General features: G+C 40.1%; 1 protein-coding gene across 6 annotated transcripts in view; it reads left to right on the top strand.

Moving 5' to 3' along the window:
- arfip1 (ARF interacting protein 1) overlaps positions 1–17,877 on the top strand; it is a 214,772-nt gene that overhangs the window by 170,490 nt on the left and 26,405 nt on the right. For 4 of the 6 annotated variants that reach the window (XM_043699966.2, XM_043699996.2, XM_088000080.1 and 1 more), the window contains 2 exons: positions 4,540–4,635; positions 8,379–8,494. In XM_043699966.2, coding sequence (XP_043555901.1) covers positions 4,540–4,635; positions 8,379–8,494 — 212 coding nt within the window. The remainder of the gene's footprint in view (positions 1–4,539; positions 4,636–8,378; positions 8,495–17,877) is intronic. The other 2 variants (XM_043699985.2, XM_087999997.1) reach the window with 2 other exon arrangements.

Genomic DNA, 17,877 nt, shown 5'->3' with positions numbered 1-17,877 from the left:
AAAATAAATCATTTTGTAAAATCGCATTGCTCTTTTTGCAGTGAGGAAACTGGCTGCCGTGTTCATAATATTATAACGCTTCAAAAGTATTTAATTGGCTTTAAAGCACTTTGGGATGATCCAGAGTCATAAATGGTGCAGTAAAAATTCCAGTTCTTATTTATTGGGACTCAAGTTTTTGTTTATTTCTCTGTAGTTTTGTTACATTGTAGTATTTAATTTCTTAAAGTTAGTAATGCTGATTGCTGTGGTACTATGTTTTAAGGCGTTGCTTGTCCTACCAATGTGAAATTGGATATGTTGGATTTAAATCCCAGAATTTCTACCAAAGTAGTAACTGTTACCACCAAAATTGTAGCTATCATATTTCTCAAAAACCATCTTATAGGTGTAGTCACTAATTACAGCATTGAAAAATTACTAAAGGTACGTTGTACAGGTTTTTGTGGTTTCTGGCTCACCCTTCATGTAATCGGTATGCATGCACCTAAATCAGTATTGAAAATTAATTATTTGTGAGAACAGAACATCCCATTTCTTAGGTAAACATTTTTTAAATTGCAATTGACCTTCAAGTGATAATTGTGTTCCATCTATGTGTGAATGGCCTACACCTGTATTAAGACACTTGGGTGATATTGCATAGGAATTGATGATTTTGTTATTTCCCAGTTGGAGTGGTGAACTGATTCCATTCCTTGTCCCATTCCTCCCTGCTCACACTAAAATTTGAATTTAAGAAGTGAGGTTATGACCATAGTGTTAGTTTTATATAGATGTTAAACTCATAGAGATCAGTATCAGAACAAAGTCAGTCAAGTTTCTTAAACAATAGATAAATATCTAATTTATTGCAAGCAAAACTTATTCAGCTAAAATCATGTACCCCATGTTGCTATGGAAGGTGGGGGAGAAAATTGCAGGAGTCTTGTCTCAAATCTTTAATTCCTGTCTGGCCCCAGAGGGCATGCAAGAGTTCTGGAGGACAGCTAATGTGGTTTCACTTTTAAAGAAGAGTGGTAGGCATAAATGAGGCAATTGCAGACCAGTGAGTCTCACATCACCGATAGGGAAACTGTTGGAGAAGTTCTGAAGGAAAGAATTAATCTCTAATTGAAGGTGCAAGGTTTGATTAGGGATGGTCAGCATGGCTTTGTCAATGGGAGGCCATGCCTAACAAGTTTGATTGAAGTTTTCGAGGTGATGATCAAGTGAGTAGTTGATGCAGTTTATCTGGATTTCAGTGCCTTTGATAAGGTCCCACCTGGTAGACTGTTAAAGTAAAAGCACATGGCATCCAGGTTAACCTGACAAGATGCACCCAAAACTGGCTTAGTGGAAGGAGATGGGTGATGATAGAAGGCTGTTTGTGTGACTTGGAGGCTGGCGTCCAGTGACATACCACAGATCTCAATGCTGGGTCCCTTTATTGTTTGTGATAAATATATAAACTATATATTTGAGCATACTGGAGGAGAATGATAAGCATTTTGTGGATGCCACAAAGATTGGTCAAGTGGTTAATAGTGAGGAAATAGGTCTTGGGTTACAGGAAGATGCGGACAGGTAGGGCATATGGGCAAATCAGTGGCAGATGGAATTTAACCCTGAAGAGTGTCTGGGAATGCACTTTGGAAGCAATAACTGGACAAGCAAGTACTTATTGAATGGCCGGACATTAGGAAGCTCAGAGAAACTTTGGGATGGTTGTCTCCATCTCCCTGAAGGTGAAAGTGCGGACTGCAGATACTGTAGATCAGAGTCAAGATTAGAGTGGTGCTGGAAAAGCACAACAAATCAGGCAGCATCTGAGGAGCAGGAAAATCGACATTTCGGGCAAAAGCCCTTCATCAGGAATGAGGCAGGGAGCCTTGGGTGGAGAGATAAATGGGAGGGGGGTGGGGCTGGGGCGAAGGTAACCAAGAATGTAATAGGTGGGTGGGGGTGAAGGTGATAGGTCAGAGGGGAGGGTGGAGCAGAAGGAAGATTGACAGGTAGGACAGGTCATTGGGATGGTGCTGAGCTGGAAGGTTGGAACTGGAGTAAGGTGAGGGGAGGAAATGAGGAAACTGGTAAAGTCCACAGTGAAGTGTTCAGAGGCAGAAAATCCATCTCCCTGAAGGTGACAGGACAGATTAATAAGTGATTAGGAAGTCATACAGGACACTTGCCTTTTATCGTGGCATTGATTGGAACTGTATAAAACTTTGGTTAGGCCACAATTGGATTACTGTGAGAACTTCTAGTTGCCATACTCTAGGAACAATATGGTTAGACAGGAGTGGATGCAGAGTGGATTCAACAGGATGTTTGCTGGGTTGGAACACTTTAGGTAGGAAGAGAGACTGGATTCGCTCAAAGTTAAAAATCACACAACACCAGGTTATAGTCCAACAGGTTTATTAGGAAGGACTAGCTTTCGGAGCGCTGCTCCTTCATCAGGTGGTTGTCTGAAAGCTAGTGTGCTTCCAATTAAACCTCAGAGGCTGAGGGGTGACCTTATAGAGGTTTACAAAATTATGAGGAGCATGGATAGGATAAATAGGCAAAGTCTTTTCCCTGGGATCGGGGAGTCCAGAACTGGAGGGCATAGGTTTAGGGTGAGAGGGGAAAGATATAAAAGAGACCTAAGGGGCAACTTTTTCACACAGGGTGGTACGTGTATGGAATGAGCTGCCAGAGGATGTGGTGGAGGCTGGTACAATTGCAACATTTAAGAGGCATTTGGATGGGTTTATGAATAGGAAGGGTTTGGAGGGATATGGGCCAGGTGCTGGCAGGTGGGACTAGATTGTGTTGGGATATCTGGTCGGCATGGACAGGTTGGACCGAAGGGTCTGTTTCCATGCTGTACACCTCTATGACTCTATGTTGGACTATAACCTGGTGTTATATGATTTTTAACTTTGTACACCCCAGTCCAACACCGGCACCTCCGAATCATGGATTAGCTCAGGTTGCTTTCTTTAAAGCTGAGAAGGTTGAGGGAGGTGTATAAGATTACGAGTGACATGGACAGAATGGATAGGAAGCAGCTGTTCCCCTTAGTTACTGGGTCAATAATAAGGGAGCAAATTTTAAGGTGAAGTGCAAGAGGTTTAGAGCAGACTTGAGTAATGTTCTTATCACGCAGAGGCTGGTGGAAATCTGGAATGCACTCCTTGAGAGGTTGGTACAAATAGAAAACCCCTCAACCTTTTAAAAAGTGGTTGAGCATTCAAGGCTGCGGGCTAAGTGCTGGAAAGTGGGACTAATGTGGATCAGTGCAGACTCAATGAACCAAGCACGGCTTCTCTACTGTTTGACTCTAACTCGAGCAAAGATGAAAAGGTTATTGACAAAAGGTTTAAACTGTGAAAATCTATAAATAGGGGCATAGGAATTGGCCATTCAGCCCCTTGAGCCTGTTCTGGAATTCAATCTGATCATGGCTGATCTGTGGTCTAACTTCATATGTCTGTCTTAGGCCCATATTCCTTGATACCCTTGCTTAATGAAAATCTGTCTATCTCCGATTTAAATGTAATTATTGTGAATCCCTTCTTGAAAACTAGCATACTCAGAACCTCCTAATCTGGGCGGAGGAAACAAAAAAACTACTGTACTGTTATGTTAAAGATATTTTGGCCAAGTAAGAGTTAAATTCATAAAAGAATAAATATTCACAGAATGCCCCAAATTCTGGTCTTTTTCAGTACTTTCCACACAAGTTTGTTGGCATTGAGGTTTATTCCTGAATCAGTGTGGCTGGCTGAAAGTTTGATCTGGGGACAGTGGTGATAGATCTCAGATTCTGCTTCAAGAACTCTCTGGTTACAGCAAGTGAAGACTACTTCATTTGAGAACCCTCCACTTGTGGTAATGTGGTATTCCAGTGGGTTTTCACCTACCAACTTTGGTGAGAGGAGTTTCAAAGAAGAGAATAGCAGAGTGAGGGGACAAAGGCTATTGAAGCAGATAAGATAACTCTTTGACTCTGGGTCCAAATCCAAAAATTTTTTTCACACTCAAAATTTATAGACCTGGCAACTCCATCAAAGGGCTGCTGCTTGGAAATACAAATTTATTGCTGATGCAACGTGTGTCTTTTGCAAAATGTTCTTTCCAAAATGTTCACGATACACATGTCCAGTCAGTGATATTGTGAAGTAATGTTTTGGATAAGACATATTCATTGTAATCTATATATGGTATATAAATGTTTAGGACTAGTAAAGAATACTTAATGTTGTGATGTGCAGATTTACTGCAAGTACTCTTCTGACATTGCTCTCAAATAGATTATTAGATATAAATGTAAGATGAGTTGCTATTTGCCATTGAATTTTTTTATTGTGTGCCTGTTATAGATGCATGTTTGTCCTTCCAACTTCTAACCAAGATGGTAGTTAAAATTGTTGGGTGGATTTTAACAAAATTATTGGTGATGTTAATTACTGTATCTTTTGCAGCACTCCCTGAAAAATTCACATTGAGTTTGAAATGCTCCATTCTTTGGTAACTTTGATATTTTTTACTATTAATCTTTCCAATTTTTAGGTTCCTCTTTCTCTCCAAAGAGTCCAGTTATGTTGCCCAGCAATACAGCTGCTACCAGATTGGCTGAACATGCATTGGATATTTCTAGTCATGCAGGTATTCACTGTTCTGTCTGGAGAAAGGATCATTTTCTCAGCTGGCAATAAACTAATGCACTATAGCATTTCCTTTCTAATTAATTGGATTGCTCTCTTCAGATTTGCATGATGCTTACAAGTGTCTTTTGAGTCTTGCCATTAATGGACAAATGATGCAAAACTCACAGTGGCTTTTGCTTTTTCCATTCTTTGTTCAGGCTTTCAGCTTAACAGCCGTGGATTCTCCAAGTTTATCAGCAGCTAACATTTGAGGTGCTTTTGCTGAACTAATTCTTAACGTTCATCTGGTTTTCTCGCAGGGAGCATTTTAATGTTATTTCATAGGTCACATGGAATGTAAGCTGAAACTGTAAATTGAAAGTGGCTTCTGGAACTTGGCCTCGGTAACAGCAATGGCAATGTGTACTTTGATCACTGACACATAACTAACAATTACAGTTTTGCTCTGTAATGATAAATCTGATTTGACTGTGTGTGTATATAAATGAGCTATGAAATGTCTCACTGATTTTTATCCAGTGAACAACTAAGTAGGAAATTACTCGATTCAATCCCAAAATTGAGTGGCATTAACAGATCCCAACCAGATGCTACATATAACTTCAACATCCTTGGATGTTGGTAGGAAATTTAGCCAGAATTTCTAGTCTTCATCTCAATCCAAGATCCTGCTGGAATGTGGACATGTGATGCCTGCTTTAGCTTAGCTGGATTTGGCTTCAGTATCACTTGTTTTGTTAGTCAGCTTGCCCAACAGTTTCTGTCTTGACTAATAACTACTTGGACAGGATGCTAGAGGATAACAAGTGCTCTCAGAAGCAAACTCCAATCAGGAGTCCATGGCTTTAGGAAAAAACCATTTCATCTGAACACCACAAATACAAGTGTAAAGTACAAAGTTCACTGATTATTCTTGGTGAGTTCAGCTTTGTTCCTGAGAAATGTCTTCATGATTTAAGTGGGTCTTTAATTCTCTTCTGTCTGTCAGAAATTCTTTACTGTTTTCATTTTTGTTTTTAAATTTGGTTATATCTTTCAGACTTCTTAAATTCCTGCAGTTATTGTTGAGTTGTGTCCTTTTTTGTTTCCAACGTGTTTTGCATTTCTGTGTTTTGCTACATTTGTTTTGAGTGTGTGTTTATTTTTTGTGTATTGCAGTGAAACTGTTGAGTAGATTTGGGATTGTCAATACCATTTTCTTGGTCTAACAACCATTGGTTTACTCCCATGTTTTCTACTAAAGTTTATCTATTTTATAAAACCATTAGTATTCCCTCCCTTTATGAGAAGGGAAATTAGTATTATTTTGATCTTCTAGTTTTTCACACCTCTTGGAATGGACCTATATATTTATTTATAATTTGTTACTGGAAATTTGTGTCCGGGAAGACATAGCAGTCAATAGAAGAGTTCTACCGAAGGACAAATATAATTCATAGCTTAATTGGTTGTTTTAATCTTTTTCCTCTACTTACAAGACGGTGTAGCATGTTTCTATGTCAAGTCACACTGCACCTACTTACAAATCTAAGCATTGCTGAAAGACACCATCTAAGTTTTCGTACATGCCTTGATTGGAAGCCCCAGTAACCTCAAAGGGCTCTGAAATCTGTTCCTTAGAGAGCGGCCTTACCCTTCTTTGAAGAAAGGACTGAAATATCCTAGCTTTAAGTGTAGTTTATAAATGCCATATTGAGATTACCAAGGCATGAACTGTGGTTGATCATGGTTTTTGTTTCCTCCACACCATTGATTTCACACACTGCTTGATGAATATAAGAGGTGCTGGGTGAGGGATGCAACACCTTTCAATTGCAGTGGAGGGAAAATGTGCAATACTGTTGGCATGCTGCTGTTATTCATTCCCTACTAGCTGATTTAGAGCGCACTTGCTCTTCTAGTTGCAATTAGTATGTTCCATGGGATAGAACACGAAATATAGGCTGCGATTTTCATCTTGCTTCTGAACTCACTGTTTTCTAGCCTTTAAAATGAATGGACAAATAATAGGCTGGAAAATGCAAAGGAGATGGTGCAGGCTTGGAGGGCCGAAGGGTCTGTTCCTGTGCTGTGATTTTCTTTGTTCTTATACAAAGAAAACTTGTGATTAACTGTTTGCAAGCGCCCTTGAGCTGAATAAAATAAAATTTTTTAAAAATGTGGGCAACCCAATGAAACCCTTAGAGAGATTGAAATGAAGCTAGTTTAACTTCCATCAGGGAGTGTGTTATTAGATGTATTTAAACATGTGTGAAGCATAACTGACACACTACAATTAATGTAGCTTGATGCCATCTGCTACAGCATGTGCATTTACAGAATGTTAATGTCACCTGATGTCGCTTCCCAATGACAGGGAAGCAACGTACCGAGGCACAGTTAAAATGATTCATCATTTTATTATTTCTAAGACCAGGTAGGAGCAAAGGTTCTGTATGGTGTATTCTGTTTTAATTTCCATTCCACTTGGTGTTTCAAACACCCACAAAGCTACTTATACAAATATTAGTTCTTGCCTTTGCAATATCCTCTTTCATCTGTTCAGTCAGTAATGTCGAGCTCACACTAAAGTCATACCTCCAATTGAGCCATGTTGTCATGTTGTAATACAGCTCTAGCTAAGTATGCCTTTATATAATTTCACTTCTGTTCATATTTCTATTGCCATTGCCTTATTTTTATTGTGTACAAGAAGTGACCAGACTAGAATGTTCAAAGATAGTTTCACAGCAGTAGCTGTACCGTCCCTAGTTTGTTCCTCTCCTCTCCTGTTCCTTGGTGCTGATATCTCTCAGATTGTGCCTGTCAATTTCAATTGTATTTAACTGAGCCAGCAGGCTGAAGGCCTGTAGTGCAATCACAAGCCAAACCTGATCTGATCCTCAAAAGATGTCTACACATAGGCATTGCCAGCAGACTTGCTGTGTTTTCCTTCTTGTTAAGAATCCTAGTTTTCATAACAACTGTAGTTTTGAGACTAAATGCCAATTTGGAATCTCCCACTGACCCTGGCTTTCAAAAACTAAGTACAGAATGCAGATTGAACCTGGTGATATTGAGCTATTTAGCTCAGCACTTGGATGAACCATTGAATAAATTTAAATTAACAGTAGTGACTTGCAATTATTTCAGACTGTGACTCCTTTTTTAATGTTCCTGATCTTGCTTCTACTGAAAATAAGAGCAGCAGAGGTTCTCTTTATAATATTCTAAGAACATGCTTTATGTGAGTAAAAATTCCTGGTTAAAAATAACTATGATAAAAATCTTGTTTATCAACCATGTAAATGTGTCCAAGGACAATGACTTGGGATTTGCCCTGAAGTAAGTATTCAAAGGATACTCCCAAATAAAGAATGATGATGGCCTTGTCATCTGTTCAATTGTTTCTATATTCCCTTCACTAGATTGAAAGATCTAACTTTTAAAATGTACCTATTAATGATTGGGTTCTGGGCCAGCTTCTAGGATTGCATGCTGTTTAATGTGAATCAAACACCACTTTGCATACTGAGATATATAAGTTTCTGAATGGGAGACTTAAGTTGACATCTACACGGTGAAGGTGGATTGGAATAATTATTCTATCTACAGGTTTCCTGGATCTGTTTTTGCTTTGTGTCATTAATTACTTCCAATCTTCAATTCTCTTATTTCTGTTTTCTTTGTATGTGTTCTTCCTTATGCTTTTTGTGTGAAATTTAACTTAAATATTAATTGTATATGTTCCTTCATTTAAAGCAGGTGGCCTGAAGAGCACTCAGAGTGGTCCTGTTGTCATTACCGATGACATATCGAAGAATATTGCTCTTGAAAAACTTGAACAAGTGAAAAAATGGAGCATAAGCACATACAAGGTACACGCTGTGGAGCTGTTTTCCATGTATTTTCTGCTGGAATATTGCATGCAATTGTTCAACAAATGTGTAGTGGATGGTTTCAGGGTATTGCAAGGACAAGATGTTGCCTATGTGGCTTACATTTCTGGATATTAAATGCTATACTATATAGATGTGAGCCTTGTCTCACAGACTTTTCTCGATAATGCCAATTTTTAAGGAAATGTGGCAAGCACTGCAATGAGTTCTTTCTCCGATGTGCTCTGGGTAAATCCACTCCAAACTTATTATTTTTGAGCCAACAAATCTCAGTGCAGAGCTGGGCTGAGAGGTGGCAAGTGGAGTTTAATGCAGACAAGTGTGAGGTGATTCACTTTGGTCGGAGTAACTGGAATGCAAAGTACTGGGCTAATGGTAAGATTCTTGGTAGTGTAGATGAGCAGAGAGATCTCGTTGTCCAGGTACACAGATCCTTGAAAGTTGCCACCCAGGTTGACAGGGTTGTTATCTTCGAGGAGAAAGTGAGGTCTGCAGATGCTGGAGATCAAAGTTGAAACTTTATTGCTGGGACAGCACAGCAGGTCAGGCAGCATCCAGGGAACAGGAGATTCGACGTTTCGGGCACAGGCCCTTCTTCAGGAAAGAGCCTGAAGAAGGGCCTGTGCCCGAAACGTCGAATCTCCTGTTCCCTGGATGCTGCCTGACCTGCTGTGCTGTCCCAGCAATAAAGTTTCAAAACTGACAGGGTTGTTAAGAAGGCATACAGTGTTTTAGCACTTTTATTAATAGAGGGATCGAGTTCCGGAACCATGAGGTTATGCTACAGCTGTACAAAACTCTAGTGCGGCTGCACTTGGAGTATTGTGTACAGTTCTGGTCACCGCATTATAAGAAGGATGTGGAAACTTTGGAAAGGGTGCAGAGGAGATTTACTAGGATATTGCCTGGTGTGGAGGGAAGGTCTTACGAGGAAAGGCTGAGGGACTTGAGGCTGTTTTCGTTAGAGAGAAGAAGGTTGAGAGGTGACTTAATAGAGACATATAAGATAATCAGAGGGTTAGAGAGGGTAGGCAGGGAGAGCCTTTTTCCAAGAATGGTGACGACTAGCACGAGGGGGCATAGCTTTAAATTGAGGGGTGATAGATATAGGCAGATGTCAGAGGTAGTTTCTTTACTCAGAGAGTAGTAAGGGTATGGAATGCTTTGCCTGCAACGGTAGTAGTTTCGCCAACTTTAAGTACATTTAAGTCGTCAATGGACAAGCAAATGGATGTACATGGAATAGTGTAGGTTAGATGGGCTTCAGATTGGTATGACAGGTCAGCGCAACATCGAGGGCCGAAGGGCCTGTACTGCGCTGTAATGTTCTGTGTTAAATGACAACTCGTATTAACTAAGATGGAATTGTGACCTGTCTACACGAACGGTATGATAATCCTTCTTGTTATGCCTGGTGGTACATTACACGGATTCAACTTACTTCATCACTAAAGCCCAATAGTAGTGTTAAATATACCCTGAATTGTGTGACTATTTTTATTGTGCTATGAAACTATTGAATTGTAAATTTTAAGTGATGCGCATGGAGTTGATTAATACGGTGTTAAATAGAATGTTTATTGTATGTGACATTCTTTTTCATTTTGTTTTCTCACGAGCTTATCAATGCTAACATATTTGAAAAACTAATAATCCCACAACACCAGGTTATAGTCCAACAGGCTTAATTGAAAGCACGAGCTTTCGGAGCGCCGCTCCTTCATCAGGTGGTTGTGGAGGACACCATTGTAAGACACAGAATTTATAGCAAAAGTTTACAGTGTGATGTAACTGAAATTATACATTGAAAAATACCTTGATTGTTTAAGTCCCTCATCTGTTAGAATGACCGTGTTAGTTTCACTACTTTCCTATGAAAATCACAAAACCTTTTTTAAAAGTTACATTCTCAGGTTAACTGTAACAATTGGTGTCAGCCCAAATAAGATGTTGAAGGTGTTAGCCCCCTGTGTGATATTGTCTGTGCCATAATGTTTAGACTGATTCTAATCTAAAAAGTGAGTTAACAGAGTCTTGCATGGATTAATGCAGTTTTTGAGCAAAGTACAATGTAACTCTGGTCATTCTAACAGATGAGAGACTTAACAAACAATCAAGGTATTTTTCAATGTATGATTTCAGTTACATCGCACTATAAACTTTTGCTTTAAATTCTGTGTCTTACAGTTGTGTCCTCCGCAACCACCTGATGAAGGAGCAACGCTCCATAAAGCTAGTGCTTCCAATTAAACCTGTTGGACTATAACCTGGTGTTGTATGGTTTTTAACTTTGTACACCCCAGTCCAACACGGCATCTCCAAATTATGAAAAACTAATGGCTTTCTTTTCACTAATAGGACAGTTAAATGAAAAATAACAGTTATAACCACTTCCAAGAATACATTATTCCCATCTAGTTTGTTCTAATACATGGCATTACATGAGACAGTACTCAGATTTACTAAGTCAAAAAAAAGCTTGGGCAACAATTTAAAATATTAAGATGGAATGTTTTCTCCTGTGGTTTGGTGCTAAGAATTTTTATTATCAAAACCAATGGGAAATGAATACCCAATCTCCTTTTATCATTGTAACTCAGCCCAGCAAAATTTAGTTACTGATGTGAAATGCGACTTTTGTCTGTTATTGGACATTGTAACTGCTGCGGACTAGACTAGGATTTGATGTTGATACCTAACTGTTCTCACTACTATGGTTCATGTGATTTAGTTAAACCCTTGGTGGTATCATGAACAGAGTTTCAGGATTTTAACTAAATGATAACAGCAGCTCCGAGTCAGGATAGTGTGTGACTTGAAGAAGATCTTATTGGTGTTCTCAAACATCTGCTATCCTTAACCATTTAGGTGGCAGCAGCCACAGGTTTGGGAGTTGCTGACAAAGTAGCTTTGTGTAGTTCCTGCAATGTATTTTGTAGATCATACACGTGGCTACCAGTGCTTGTGGAAGAAGTGAATGAAAAATAATTATGGGATACTAATCAAACAAGTTGCTTTATCCCAGATAATGTCAAGCTATTCAAATGTTGTCAGGGCTTCAGACAAGTAAAAAAATATTACCTCACATTTCTAACCTCATAAATGTTGAGCATGCTTTTGGGAGTCAGACATTGAGCTGCTTAGTGTATAATTTCTAGCCTCTGACCTGCTCTTGTCACCACAGTATTTATATGCTGTTCCAGTAAAGTTTCTGGTCAGTCGTAACCCCAAGATATTGGTGGGAGTTTTAGTGATAGTAATAAGATTAAACTTCAGTGATAATGGTTAGGTTCTATTTTGCTATAGATGGTCATTGCCTGGCACTTGTCTGCTGTGAATGTTCTTTATCAGATATATATGACTTCAACTGTTGGAGACCTTACCACCTGATTCCCATTTGCTTCAAATTTACAAAAGTGTTTTGACCCCACACTTAGCTAAATGCAGCTAAGGTACCAAGGTCACCCACTGTCACCTCACCTCTGGCAGTAGGCTCTTTTGACCATGTTTGGACCAAGGTTACAATGACATCTGGAGTTAGATGACCTTGGTGAAATACAGACTGATCATCGATAAGCAGATTATTGCCAAGTAGGTGTTACTTGATAAAAGTGTTGCAACATTGTCCTCACTTTGCTTATGACTGAGTGTAGACTGATGGGAGAGTAATTGGTTGATTTGAATTTGCCTTGCTTTTATTAATGAGACATCCAAGGCAGTTTTGCAATTTGTCTAGGTCGGTGCTGGTGTTGTGACTATACTCCTCTCTGAGCACAGCTCCTTAATTTGACCATTGGCCATGGTTTTTGCTGGAGATGGATCTTGAATAAATGCTGGTGTTCATATATAAACATACAATCCTCAGATTCATGTTTATAAATCTGCCTGGCCTTCCATGTCTAAATTGTGTTGCAACATTTGCTGTTCTAACCAACTGTCCAACTTCCAATTTTTGATATCTCCCCTCGATTTCTGTCTCTCTACAAAATGCTTCCAAACCTGTTGAGTCTCCCCAGCACTGTTTTTATTTCTTTCCAATCAGTTCTGTATAGAGTTTGTTGTTACTGTTTGTAGCTTCTCTTAACTGGACTCTGCTGAGCTTTTCCCTATTAGGGATTCCAGAAGCTGGGTTTGTTAGTTTATTTGCTACCTGTAATATTTTGGAACTCTGATATCTGCACGTATCTCTGCTGCTGCTTCTTGGATTCTGTCCTTGACTTTCTTTGTTTGAAGGGTGGCAGTCTCTGTTGGATGGGAGTCACCTATTGCCGTTGGACCTGGAAGTGACTTGGTCCTCACTTTTTCTTTTTGATCATCTTCAAATGCCACTGCCCTGGCTTCTCCTTCTCTAGATTCAATCTGCTAAAGACTGTAGAGTTTGAGGGGAGCAGTACTAATGTTTGGCATGTCTTCTGGCTCATTGTTTCCTTTCACATTATCCTTTCCATATCCTCCTTTGTCCCTTTTTGGTCACGAGCAGACTTGGTCAATGGAGGGTTGCAGGAACATTCATAGTAACTGCCCTCATCATTCTAGATATGTACCCTCCATGGTTCTCACTGTCTGTGCATCACTGAAGCATTGGTTTGGATAGGTCTCGTAGAGGTAGCCAGCCCAATCACACAGTTTGAAGCACTTAGTCCTTTGCCAGATGGCCTTTCTGTTTGTAGTCTTTGCAGATGACCATGCCAGATATACCACAGGAGCTGAAATTTTTGACTGTTCAGCATTGGCAAAGCTTGCCCTGATTGTAAAGCTAAAGAGAGGGTGGAGGATAACTTCCCACCATTAATGTTCACAGTCACCTTTGCCTGCCATTTACTGGTCAATCAGTTCTCAGTAATGTAGACATACTTGGCAAGAAAGGTAAGCATACCCACAACAGAGCATGGGTTTGTACAGATGTATGGTCATAGCACAATTTTGTTGTAACAGCAGAGTAAATGGTGATTTTGCTATGACATTTCTCAGCTGTGGTAGGTTTCTCCTTTCGTCAGACTCCTTGAGGAATTTTATGGCATGCTGTGATCTTCCTAAAGATCAAGTTGGGGAAGTTCTACAGAAAATAAATATCTGTAGCTTCAAATCCACATGCTTTTCTAAAGAAGTTGTGGTCATTGGGTTGTCCTTCCTTTGATATCCTTCAACATCACCCTAATAATGATAGACACAGTAGCCCTACCAAAGACAGACAAACAACTACACTAAAGGGCAAGTGGGTGAAACCTGTGCTGAAATTCTTCCCCCTTCTGCCCCCCCTGCAAGTAAACGCAAGTCACAAACATCCGAGGAGCTGCCTGTCCTACTGTGCTTTTCCAGCGCCACGCTTTTTGACTCTGACTCTCCAGCATCTGCAGTCCTCACTTTCCCCTAGTTGCTGAAAACATACTGCACAGCCTCTTCCAAAGATCCCACCTTGAAGAAGTTCTCCTTTTCCCTCCCAAAGGCCAAATCTCCCCACCTCCACCCCTCCCAGATCCAAACCTCCAATTCAGCACCACCCTCTTAACCTGACCTACTTGTCCATCTTCCTTCCCACCTATTCACTCAATGCTCCCCACTGACCTATCACAATCACGTCCTACCTGCATCCACCTATCGCCATCCCATCTATCTTCACCCCAGCCCACCCGAATCTCCCTATTTATATCTCAACCCCCTTTCTCCTACCCCACCGCCCCCCCCCATACAGACACGCACACATATTCCTGATGAAGAGCTTATGCCCGAAATGTCCTGCTCCTCCGGTACTGCCTGACCTGTTGCTGTTATTTCCAGCGCCAAGGTTTTCAACTCCGTTTTATAACACACGCAACAGGCTAAATCAGGAGGAAGCAAGGAAAGTACAAAGTGAAAAGTTTAGGGTGTAGGTTTGCTCGCTGAGCTGTAGGTTTGATATCCAGACGTTTCATTACCTGGCTAGAAATTCCTAGAGGCCTGGCACTCCAACCACAACGCTATAAACAAACACAGATCTAGATGCCATCTATCAACCCCTCTGAAAATGAACAGAAAATGACATCACCACAAACTCCAGGAACCCCATCCAGGAGAAAGATATAAATAGAAAGCAGGAGACAACAGCTTCGCTTCACTTGGAGGTGCCACTGATGATGTTACCTAGCCAGGTAATGAAACATCTGGATATCAAACCTACAGCTCAGCGAGTAAACCTCAACCTGAGCTACAAACCTTGCAAAGTGAAAGGTGATAAGGACTGAGTAACACAAGGGATGATAGTGTGCAAAGCAAATCAAAATTTTAATGTGATACGTATAGAAACAAAAGACAGGTCTAGAGGCGATGCAAAAAAGCAACAGCAGGACCACTACCAGTGTTTTGTCTGGAAAAATGGCTTTTGCCATTCTAATTAACATTGTGTGATATTTCCTTACTTTTTAAAAATTAATTTTCAGCCTCCTATTTGTGACATTTTTAAGTCCATCTATTTCTAGCACTAAAGCTTGGTTTTGCTCACCTGTCAACTGTCGTTAAACAGATCTAGGCGTGCAGGCACATAATTCCTTGAAAGTGGTATCACAGGTAGACAAGATGGTGAAGAAGGCCTTTGGCATGCTTACTTTCATTGGTTGGGATGTCATGTTACATCTGTACAAGATATTCGTATGGCAGTATTTAGAGTACTTCATACAATTCAGGTCACCCTGCTATGGGAAGATGATACTAAACTGGAAAAGATGCAAAAATGATTGACAGGATTGCTACCAAAACTGACAAGTTTGAGTTATAAAGAGAGGCTGGATAGTCTGGAAATTTGTTTTTCCTTGGGGTGTCGGAGGCGGAGGGATGATCTCGTAGAGTCCAACTCTCCACCTTATCATGAGGGGAATAGATAAAGTGAATAGCCAAGTCTTTTCCTCAGGCGAGGGGAGACCAAAGCTAGACGCATAGTTTTAAGGTGAGGAGTGAAAGATTTAAAAGGGAACTGAGGAGCAACATTTTCACAAGGAGAATGATGTGTACATGCTGCCAGAGGAAGTGGTAGAGGTGAGTACAATAACTAAATTTAAAAGACATTTGGATAGGAAGATGGAAAGCAGAGATTTAGAGGGATGTGGGCCAAAGGCATGCAAATGAAACCAGTTCAGTTTAGGCAAGCTGATCTGCATGCACGAGTTGGGCCAAAGGGCCTATTTTCCTACTGTTTCACTCTACCACTCTATCTTAGATCATCTACTGCCAAAAAATCCCATTCATTCCTTCATCGCCATTATTCTTCAGTGCACACCTAGCTCCTCTCTCATATTTTTTTCTCTGTACACTTGAGACCATATAAAGCTCTGCTATCATAGTTTAACTCAGAAGTAAGTTCCATTCCCCTACCATCCCTCTCCTTAGCAAATCACATGGACTCTTGTGGTATAATGTTTTGATTTTAAAACTCTTATGCTTGTTTTCAAATCTCCCCATGGCCTTACTCCTCCCCTATCTCTATAAGGTCCTCCAACCTCTCATGATTCAAGATATCTACACTCCTCCAATTCTAGATTCTTGTGCATTCTTGATCATAATTGCTTCCCCATAGATAGCCATATCTTCAATTGCTGAGGCTCCAAACTCTGTCATTCCCTCACTATACCTATCGACTGTTTTGTCTTTCAAGACACAAATTAAAACCTCTCTCTTTAACCAAGCTTTTGGTCTCCTAACCTTGTATCTTTTTCCTTGGCTCAGTTTTATTATTGTTTTGTAATGCTGCCCTAAAGCTTTTGTATCATGTAAATTTGAAGTTAAAGTCTGTTGCCCAGTTTCCTGCTCTTGAAAACTGTAATTTGTCATGGACCTTAAAACATAAGAGCAGGTGTATAGACTCTTCAGCCCTTTGACTCTGCTCTGCTTTTAAATATGTTCATCACAACTGCTATCACGATATTATATTTCTGTTTTCTCTCTGTTCTTCTGATGCCTGTAATATTTAAGCATTTTTTCTTGACAATGACTCTGCCTTCTCTGGTAGACAATTCCACAGGTTCATTAACCTTTATGTGAAGTTTTTTTTCCCTCTTTTTCAGAACGGCGCTGGCACAGTAAGTAGTGTTTGGGCTCCTGATGCTGTCCGCTTCAGGCAGGCTGCATCCTTCTCTTTTGCGTCTTTTTCTTTCTCTTTTGTTTCAGTTTCTGACGTCATAGGAAACCTGGAGCGGTGTTCGACGCGTCATGCAGGGACACCTGACTGTGTTGAGCCTGGGGCGTGGACTCAGTGGATTGTTGGCGGGGACGGTGCCTGGAGCAGGGACTCCTGTCTGCTGTGCACCTGGGGCACGGGGACTCCTTGAGGCTGGGGATACCTTATAGGGGACCGAGAGCTGTGTTTGAAGACCTCTTGTACAGAAGATGAACTCTATTTATGTAATTGCTTTTTATAACTCAAGATGGTGCCAGATTGTGACAACCAAACACGTTTCACTGTATCTTTCTAGATAAATGGGACAATAAATAAATTACTAATAAAAGGCCTGCTCCATATCCAAAGGCCGTGACCCCGGTTCTAAACTCTCAACGAGGAAAAACATCCTCCCGGAATCTAATTTGTCCATTCCTGTTAGAGTTTTATAAACAGATCCCCTTTCGTCTTCCTTGTGTGAGACAAGGAGATCAAACCTGAATGCAATACTCCAGGTATGGTCTTTCAAGGGCCCTGTATGACTGCAATAAGACATCCCATTCTGAAATTAAATCCTTTTGCACTGAAGGCCAACAAACCAATTGTCTTCCTAGTTGTTGTACATGCCTACTTTGATTTCTTTGCACATCCAACATTGAAATAAAACTCTGCCATTGTATTTTTCATTCCAAAATATGTGACTTTATATCTAACCACATTTTACTGAATTTGCCATATGTTTGTCAACTCACTCAAATTGTCTTAATGACCTTTAAGTCTCCTTGCATCCTCCTTACGACACACAATCCTGTCCAGTCAGCAAACTTTGAAATATTTTATTTAGTTCCCTCATCCAAATCATATATATATATATACATGTATATCATGACTATCTGGGACCCAAGCACTGATCCTTGTGGTATTGCACTCACCACTGACTGCCACCTGGGGAAAATGTTTTTCCAATTCTCTGTTTCCTGTCTGTCAATCAGTTCTCAGTTTATACCAATATTTTGCACTTTAATTTTGTCCAGTAATCTCTTATGTGGGACCTTTATCAAAAGCTAAATACACCATATCCACTGATTTTTCCAGTAACTGTATAACCAGTTACATCCTCAAAAAATCTATAGTAGATTTGTTAAACATGATTTGCGATTCATAAGCCCATGCTGCCTTTGTCAAATTGTTACAACTCAATGTGGTAGCATTTTGGAAATCACACCCCAATATACCG

Source organism: Chiloscyllium plagiosum, unplaced genomic scaffold (genome assembly GCF_037043375.1).
Source record: "Chiloscyllium plagiosum isolate Xiang-an unplaced genomic scaffold, Cpla_swu_hap1 HiC_scaffold_1, whole genome shotgun sequence".
NCBI classification, from domain to species: Eukaryota; Metazoa; Chordata; class Chondrichthyes; order Orectolobiformes; family Hemiscylliidae; genus Chiloscyllium; species Chiloscyllium plagiosum.
The sequence above is the reverse complement of the archived record's forward strand: the minus strand, read 5'-3'. Positions and strand labels throughout refer to the sequence as shown.